Source organism: Salvelinus fontinalis, chromosome 25 (assembly GCF_029448725.1).
Source record: "Salvelinus fontinalis isolate EN_2023a chromosome 25, ASM2944872v1, whole genome shotgun sequence".
In the NCBI taxonomy this organism is placed as follows: domain Eukaryota; kingdom Metazoa; phylum Chordata; class Actinopteri; order Salmoniformes; family Salmonidae; genus Salvelinus; species Salvelinus fontinalis.
The window spans coordinates 21,624,398-21,634,010 of NC_074689.1; the positions used below are offsets into that span (position 1 = coordinate 21,624,398).

Below are 9,613 nucleotides of genomic sequence, written 5' to 3' on the forward strand. Positions count from 1 at the left end.
CCCATATATGAGAAGTACACGGCAGCGGAACGGATAACAGCTGGCTAGCCAAAGGGACTTGGAATTCTGGAGACGGATCTTCCCAGCAGGATCGTGTGGCAGATGGTTGGAAATGTCAGCGAGTAGTGCGGACAAAGTGGAAATGGAAAAGGAATGGAGGAAATGGAGAAAAGGTTGGAGAAGCTACAGCTGGAATGCAAACAATATGGGTAACAGTTCTGATGATTTGGAGTGGGAGGATGAGAGTCAAGGATCTGAATGGAATGTAGTGGAAAGACATAGGAAGTAGAGAGATCATGATACTGAAAGCAGTGGAGCGTCTAGTAAAAAAACATTAAGAGGGCCAAAGTAGGAAGCAAGAGTCATAATGTGTTGGAGTGGAAAGTTGTCATTTACAGCCTCTGGTTAACCAAAGCCATAGAGAAAGAGATGGGTGAAGTTAAACTATCCCGGTTAATTGGAAATGGTAGATTGCTAATATTTTGTGATAGCCAGGCTCAGCAAGGGAAGATTCTGCAAATGGAAAAACTTAACGGGAAGAAGATTAAAAGCAATGTCCCTGGGGCATATGCTAGATTGAGGGGAGTCATCACTGGGGTCACAGTATCTATGTCTATAGATGATATTAAATAAAATGTGAAGGGAGGCAGAGTGACTGAGGCCAAAAGGTTGATCAGTAGGAAAGAGTCACAGAAGTGAAAGCTTATCAGTGCTGTTGAGGTTTGAGACGGTTTCTCCTGGAAAAGTAGATTTGATTCCTTAGTTTCAACGTCAGAGGATTTGGCCCATCTCCATTGCAGTGTTTAAAATGCCAAAGAATGGGACACATAGCTGTTCAGTGTAAAGGAAAGAAAATATGTGCCAAGTGTGGAGGGGAACATGATTAGGGTGAATGTGGGAGCAATGTGAAGGTTAAGTGTTGTAATTGTGGGAGGGAACATAGTGCAGCATTTGGTGGATGCCAGGTGCAGAGAGAGAGAGAGGCTCAGAGATATAGAATCAGTCATGATGTATCATACGCAGAGGCTGTAAGACTGATTGGTGGAACTACAGTGCGGACGGATGGAGCTTCCATGGCTGTTCCTTTGTGTGTTCAGAAATCTTGCGCTCATCAATATGCTGTGTCAAAGGACACTTTGATAGTGAATAAAGTGAATCTTACCAATGAAAGCTATGACGTTGTCAACACATCTCGGGTTGCAGAAAACAGAAATGCCAGGTTGAAGGTTATTGTGGATACGGCAAAAAAAAGTTATTGGGTGAAACAGATGTTTCAGTCAATGTGGTTGACATGTTGAATAATTCTGAGGGTGGATTGTTTCAGCATTATATACACTGACATCTGTTGGTCAGAGATGCCAACAAAAAAAAGTAAGGGCGTGTATCAGAAAACCATTCAGTATCTGATGTGAACACCATTTCCCTCATGCAACATGACACATATCCTTCGCATAGAGACTGACTGACTGTCGATTGTGGCCTGTGGAATGTTGTCACACTCCTCTTCAATGGCTGTGCGAAGATATGCTGGATATTGGTGGGAACTGGAACTGTCGTACACGTCAATCCATGTCTGGTGAGTATGCAGGCCATGGAAGAACTGGGACATATTCAGCTTCCAGGAATTGTGTACAGATCCTTGCGACATGGGGCCGTGCATTATGCTGAAACATGAGGTGATGGCGGCAGATGAATGGCATAACAATGGGTCTCAGGATCTCATCACAGTATCTATGTGCATTCAAACAGCCATCAATAAAATGCAAATGGTTTAGTTGTCAGTAGCTTATGCCTGCCCATACCACAACCCCACCATGGGGTACTCTGTTCACAACGCTGACATCAGCAAACACGACGCCATGCTGTCTGCCATCTGCCCAGTACAGTTGAAACCGGGATTCAACCGTGAAGAGCACACTTCTCCAGCATGCCAGTAGCGATTGCAGGTGAGCATTTTCCCACTGAAGTCGGTTATGACGCTGAACTGCAGTCAGGTCAATAACCTGGTGAGGACGACGCGCACGCAGATGAGCTTCCCTGAGACGGTTTCTGACAGTTTGTGCAAACCCACAGTTTCATCAGCTGTCTGGTTGGCTGGTCTCAGACGATCCCGCAGGTGAAGAAGCCAGATGTGTAGGTCCTGGCTGGCGTGGTTCCACGTGGTCTGCGGTTGTAAGGCCGGTTGGACGTACTGCCAAATGATCTTCTGGCAGTCAGCGCCATATGGTAGATAAATTAGCAATAAATGACCTGGCAACAGCTCTGGTGGACATTCCTGCAGTCAGTATGCCAATTGTACACTCCCTCAAAACTTCAGACATCTGTGGCATTGTTGTGTGACAAAACTGCTAATTTTAGAGTGGCCTTTAATTGTCCCCAGCATAAGGTGTAGCTGTTTAATCAGCTTGTTGATTGATATGCCACACCTGCCAGGTGGATGGATTATCTTGGCCAAGGATAATTTCTCACTAAGAGGGATGTAAAACAAATGTGTACACAAAATGTGAGAGAAATAAGCTTTTTGTGCATATGGACAATTTCTGGGATCTTTTATTTCAGCTCATGTAACATGGGACCAACACTTGCGTTTATATTTTTGTTTAGTGTATATATATATAAAGTATTTGGACCCCCCTTCAAATTAGTGGATTCGGCTATTTCAGCCACACCTGTTGCTGACAGGTGTATAAAATCTAGCACACAGCCATGCAATCTCCATAGACAAACATGGGCAGTAAAATGGCCTTACTGAAGAGCTCAGTGACTTTCAACCTGGCACCGTCATAGGATGCCACCTTTCCAACAAGTTAGTTTGTAAAATGTCTTGTCCTGCTTGAGCTGCCCCGGTCAACTAAGTGCAGTTATTGTGAAGTGGAAAGGTCTAAGAGCAACAATGGCTTAGCCGCGAAGTGGTAGGCCACACAAGCTCACAGAACAGGACCACCGAGTGCTGAAGTGAGTAAAAATCATCTGTCCTCCGTTGCAACACTCACTACCGAGTTCCAAACTGCCTCTGGAAGCAACACAATAACTGTTTGTCGGGAGCTTCATGAAATGAGTTTCCATGACCGAGCAGCCGAACACAATCCTAAGATCACCATGCGCAATGCCAAGTGCCAGCTGGAGTGGTGTAAAGCTCGCTGCCATTAGACTCTGGAGTGGTGTAAAGCTCGCTGCCATTAGACTCTGGAGTGGTGTAAAGCTCGCCGCCATTAGACACTGGAGTGGTGTAAAGCTCACCGCCATTAGACTCTGGAGTGGTGTAAAGCTCGCTGCCATTAGACTCCGGAGTGGTGTAAAGCTCGCCACCATTAGACTCTGGAGTGGTGTAAAGCTCGCTGCCATTAGACTCTGGAGTGGTGTAAAGCTCACCGCCATTAGACTCTGGAGTGGTGTGAAGCTCACCGCCATTAGACTCTGGAGTGGTGTAAAGCTCACCGCCATTAGTCTCTGGAATGGTGTAAAGCTCACCGCCATTAGCTCTGGAGTGGTGTAAAGCTCGCCGCCATTAGACTCTGGAGTGGTGTAAAGCTCACCGCCATTAGACTCTGGAGTGGTGTAAAGCTCACCGCCATTAGACTCTGGAGTGGTGTAAAGCTCGCCGCCATTAGACTCTGGAGCAGTGGAAATGCATTCTCTGTAGTGATGAATCACACTTCACCATCTGGCAGTCTGACAGACTAATCTGGGTTTGGCGGATGCAAGGAGAATGCTACCTGCCTGAATGCATAGTGCCAACTGTAAAGTTTGGTGGAGGAGGAATAATGGTCTTGGGCTGTTTTTCATGGTTTAGTGTAGGCCCCTGTTTCAGTGAAGGGAAATCTTAATGCTACAGCATACAATGACATTATAGACGATTCTGTGCTTCCGACTTCGTGACAAGAGTTTGGGGAAGGCCCTTTCCTGTTTCATCTTTCCCTGTGCACAAAGCGAGGTCCATACAGAAATGGTGTCTCAAGATAGCTGTGGAAGAACTTGACTGGCCTGCACAGAGCCCCAATCTCAACCCCATCGAACACCTTTGGGATGAATTGGAACGCTGACTGCAAGCCAGGCCTAATCGCCCAACATCAGGGCCCGACCTCACTAATGCCCTTGTGGCTGAACCCGCAGCAATGTTCCAACATCTAGTGGAAAGCCTTCCCAAAAGAGTGGAGGCTGTTATAGCAGCAAAGGGGAGACCAATTCCATATTAATGCCCAACTTTTTGGAATGAGATGGTCGATGAGCAGGAGTCCACATACTTTTGGTTATGTAGCTGTGCATTTGGAAAGTATTTAGACCCCCTTCCCTTTTTCCAAATTGTATTACTTTACCAACTTAATCCATTTTAGAATAGTTTTACTCCCTCAACAATCTACACACAATACCCCATAATGACAAAGCAAAAACACATTTTTGCAAATGTATTAAAACTAAAAAACGAAGTATTCAGACCCTTTACTTGGTACTTTGTAGAAGCACCTTTGGCAATGATTACAGCCTTGTCTTTGGTAGGATGCTATGAGCTTGGCACACCTATGTTTGGGGAGTTCCTCCCATTCTTCTCTGCAGATTCTCTTAAGCTCTGTCAGGTTGGATGGGGAGCGTCGCTGCACAGCTATTTTCAGGTCTCTCCAGAGATGTTCGATCGGGTTCAAGTCCAGGTTCCGGCTAGGTCACTCAAGGACATGCAGAGACTTATCCCTAAAACCCCTCCTGCATTGTCTTGGCTGTATGCTTAGGGTCGTTGTCCTGTCGGAAGGTGAATATTCGCCCCAGTCTGAGTGCTCTGAAACAGGTTTTTGTCAAGGATCTATACTTTGCTTCGTTTCTTTCCCTCGAACCTGAATAGTCTCCCAGTCCCTGTCACTGAGGAGTGGCTTCCGTCTGGCCACTCTACCATAAAGGCCAGGTTGGTGGAATGCTGCAGAGATGATTGTCCCTTCTGGAAGGTTCTCCCATCTCCACAGAGGAACTCTGCAGCTTTTTCAGAGTGACCATTGGGTTTTTGGTCACCTGCCTGACCAATGCCCTTCTCCCCCGATTGCTCAGTTTGGCTGGGTGGCCAGATCTAGGAAGAGTCTTGGTGGTTTCAAACTTCTTCCATTTAAGAATGATGGAGGCCACTGTGTTTTTGGGGACCTTCAATGCTGCAGACATTTTTTGGTACCCTTCCCCCAATCTGTGCCTCTACACAATCATGTCTCGGAGCTCTACAAACAATTCCTTCGACCTCATGGCTTGGGTTTTTGCTCTGACATGCACTGTCAACTATGGGACCTTTTGTATAGACAGGTGTATGTCTTTCCAAATCATGTCCAATCAACTGAATTTACCACAGGTGGACTCCAATCAAGTTGTAGAAACATCTCAAGGATGATACATGGAAACAGGATGCACCTGATCTCAATTTTGAGTCTCATAGCAAAGGGTCTGAATACTTATGTAAATATGGTATTTCTGTTTTTAATTTTTAATACATTTGCAAACATTCTAAAAATATGTTTCGCTTTGTCATTATATTTACATTTAAGTCATTTAGCAGACGCTCTTATCCAGAGCGACTTACAAATTGGTGCATTCACCTTATGACATCCAGTGGGACAGCCACTTTACAATAGTGCATCTAAATCTTTTAAGGGGGGCGGGGGGGGGGGGTCAGAAGGATTACTTTATCCTATCCTAGGTATTCTTTAAAGAGGTGGGGTTTCAGGTGTCTCCGAAAGGTGGTGATTGACTCCGCTATTGTGTGTAGATTGAGGGACATTTTTATTTATTTAATCCATTGTAGAATAAGGCTGTAACATAACCACAGATCATAATCAAAAGGAATCTAGTTCTTTTAGCATGACATCAAGTGAACGGAGCAGCCATGTTTATATTTTAAACCCCTTCAATCAAACAATCAAATGTCTTTATTGTTCTAATTGGGAAATGTGTTGTGCAGTCAGGGTTCAACAATAAAAACAACATTTAAAAACAGTGACAACCATACAACAGATATACATCATGAGATTGGTTACAGTGTACGATCAATAAAAGGCGCAGTCATTGTGCAAACATGCATCAATAAATATGCATTATTTAATTTCATGTGTAGATTTAGAAAGTTTATGGCCTGTGGGATGTTGCTCTTGGATCTCTTGCTCTTGAATTTGGGAAGTTGAAAACAATGACCTGAGCTCAAAATCGTCAATGCCCGGGTGATTAGAACAGTCTAGGATACTGTTAGCTCTCCTCATCACTTACTTCCTAAATGTTTCTAAGAGCTGTGTCTGCTGCACCCCGATGACCTTGCTGGCCACCTCTACCACTGTCTAGCCTGTTTTTGTTGCAAACATTAAGATTGCTAAACCAGGCCACCGTCAAAAACATCAACACAGATTCAATAAAACTCCTGTAAAACAGTCCTCATTGCCTTGCTGACAAAAGTTCCATCTTTCTCAGAAAGAAAAGTTGATTTGGAACCACATCGATCAAGAAGGTTCTTGTGGAGTTCTCTGGAATTGTATGTCTGTAAAATGTAATGATTCTGTGACGAGAGATTATTATTGTACCATCTCTTTTGATCTCTGTTCTAGAAGGTTGCCATGGCGACAGTGATTGGGTTTGCCATCATGAGCTTCATCGGGTTCTTTGTCAAGCTCATCCACATCTTCAACAACATCTTTCAATTGTGAAAGTAGGACTGCACCTTCAACATAGGACAAGACACTGCAGGACACACACACCAGGAGTCAGTTGGACAGTAGGCAGTCAGTACTGTATTGTGCACATTATTGGTAGAAAACATCATTCAAGTTCAGTCCATTTGGCTTTGTAGGTTAGCATAGAGATTGGGTGATCTGACTACAGTGTTCTAAAGTGCACTAATGTTACCAGTCTACAAGATCCAAATATATGATTGCATGAAACACGCTCTATTTTAAATCATAAGGCATACAGCCTTTCTGCCACTACAGTTAAGAGGAGTGGATGATTGTATACTTTTGGGTGAAGGGGAGAAACTGAATTAGCCTCTGTGTGGCCCTGTTTATGTGAGTTCTCTTATCTCTCTCAGGGGCGGTTTAACCTCTGGAGATGTTACATAACTACAACTACAGAACTACAATAACGAGAGACCTTAGGCAGCGGGGCACTGTGGAAAAGTGGTGGTGGGAGGGTAGTGAAGGGATTGCATTTATTTATTTTTTACATTGTTTGCAATGTTTTTATTTGACTGTGTTAATAAATCAAAGAAATACGCAGCTTGACTTATGTTTGACTTGTATATAATGTGTATCTATGTTTGTTAAGCGACAACGGTGAAGGCACATTGGGCCTGCGTTCCAAACCGTAGACTTGCACCCTAAAATCCACCCTTGAGAAGTATGGATTTGAACCCCACCACAGATCTGCAATGGTTCGTCTTCAAGGGGAAGGGAGCAAGTCTCCAGTTTGGAATCAGGACGGAGTTTCCTAGGCTAGTGGTGAATCTATAGTCTAAAGTGGCTTCCTCTTGTGACCGTACAGAGATTCCTTCACCAAGGAATCTCTGTACGGTATTTCGGTATTTGTACGGTATTTCCAGTATTTCAACTAGGCAGAAGCGTGAATTTTCAGTTTGGGAGAGGAAGCCATTAGCCTATTTAAATGACACCCATTTGTCCATTCTGGAAGGAGGTGGAGCACCCTGGTCGATGATGTCATTTCCTGTCCCTGCAGATGCCCATGCTCCAAAGCAGTGGCTGGTCCGTTGTCACGGTTACAGGCTTCCTCTGGTCTCCCAGGGCGACAGGCTCGTAGGTGTTGGATGTGCTCACCAGCTTCCCGAACTGCAGTACCTGGTTGTCTATAACACACAGAGTCAGCCAGACATGCTCCTTAGCCTACAGAATCTACTCAGCAAGCAGTGGAGTGAAAAACACTTGTGGGGTAATGCAGGTTCATTCCAACCACACCATCATTTACAAATACACTGTCCTCCCTGTGTAACCCCCAAGGGGGTCCAGTCTGAGGCCACCCTATTCTATGTAAGCACTCAGCTGGGACCTGGGAAGCAGTGCTGGGAAGGTCATCTCGGGTGAGAGAGAACTCACACAAGGACTAGCATTATGCTTGACCACTGAGCATAAGGAAACTGGGAACTGGTGGGTCGACAAATCCTCTCAAAGCCAACGTTTTGGTCCAGACAGGACAGAAGAGACTTACACCGAAGAGCTGCAATAAGTTGAGGGTTTTCAGGTTGTCTTTTCATGTGTGCCATTAGTATTAATCAAATAACATTCTTCAACACACAAGTGGAGACTTTTCATTACAAAGTGAGAGGACTGTAGCTAAGGGGATGATATTTGTCTTGGAGGTTACTGAAGATGAGTTAGCCTTGAATCCAGGTCAACACTGACCTCCTATGGCCAAATATGGTATTGCAGGATGACTAACATCCGAAGTCTATTATTGTCATGCCAGATCTATTTAATATAGACTCAACCTCAAGGGTTGATGTAAAAAGGGGTTATAAATAACATTTTAGTGATTCATTGATTGGTTTAATGGACAGAAAATTCTGCTCTGTGTGTTTCTCACATGGACTGTCTGGATTATGCCATTGTTTAACACTGTTTAACATTGTCTATTGTGATTTTAGAACTAACAACACACCTGGTGTTCCCTTGGAAACAATGAAGTTATTCTATTACCACATTCTACTGACAGTCAGGATCAAACAGCATTCTATTCCACTGCATCAACTCAACACATCTCATAATTACTTGGCTTTTCAAACGTCTATTGGGACAAAAGAACAAAACATATGTAGAATAATACATTTGTTTTTGAATGTGTGTTAAAAATAGTCTCCAGGACGGAACTAAACAAACTGAAGGAGAAGAAAGAAAACAGCAAAGAGAACTAATCAAATGACCACAGGCAGATGAATACACTTCAAAGACAAAACGCCCTTCTGCTTCAAAGCCCTGTGAATAGCCATGATATTAAACTGTGTGTGTGTTGTGAACAGCCATGATATTAAACTGTGTGTGTGTGTGTGTGTTGTGAATAGCCATGATATTAAACTGTGTGTGTGTGTGTGTTGTGAACAGCCATGATATTAAACTGTGTGTGTGTTGTGAACAGCCATGATATTAAACTGTGTGTGTGTGTGTGTGTTGTGAACAGCCATGATATTAAACTGTGTGTGTGTGTGTTGTGAACAGCCATGATATTAAACTGTGTGTGTGTGTGTGTGTGTGTGTGTGTGTGTGTGTGTGTGTGTGTGTGTGTGTGTTGTGAACAGCCATGATATTAAACTGTGTGTGTGTGTGTGTGTGTTGTGAACAGCCATGATATTAAACTGTGTGTGTGTGTGTGTTGTGAATAGCCATGATATTAAACTGTGTATGTGTGTGTGTGTTGTGAATAGCCATGATATTAAACTGTGTGTGTGTTGTGAACAGCCATGATATTAAACTGTGTGTGTGTGTTGTGAACAGCCATGATATTAAACTGTGTGTGTGTTGTGAACAGCCATGATATTAAACTGTGTGTGTGTCGTGAACAGCCATGATATTAAACTGTGTGTGTGTGTGTGTGTGTGTGTGTGTGTGTGTGTGTGTGTGTGTGTGTGTTGTGAATAGCCATGATATTAAACTGT

At 43.8% G+C, this 9,613-nt stretch overlaps 1 protein-coding gene across 4 annotated transcripts in view; it reads right to left on the bottom strand.

Annotated features, from left to right (window-relative positions):
* Positions 1-5,879: 5,879 nt before the first annotated feature.
* Positions 5,880-9,613, bottom strand: part of tpk1 (thiamin pyrophosphokinase 1) — a 48,734-nt gene continuing 45,000 nt past the window's right edge. For 3 of the 4 annotated variants that reach the window (XM_055881612.1, XM_055881610.1, XM_055881611.1), the window contains one exon: positions 5,880-7,813. In XM_055881612.1, coding sequence (XP_055737587.1) covers positions 7,668-7,813 — 146 coding nt within the window. In that variant the 3' untranslated portion in view covers positions 5,880-7,667. The remainder of the gene's footprint in view (positions 7,814-9,613) is intronic. The other variant, XM_055881613.1, reaches the window with a different exon arrangement.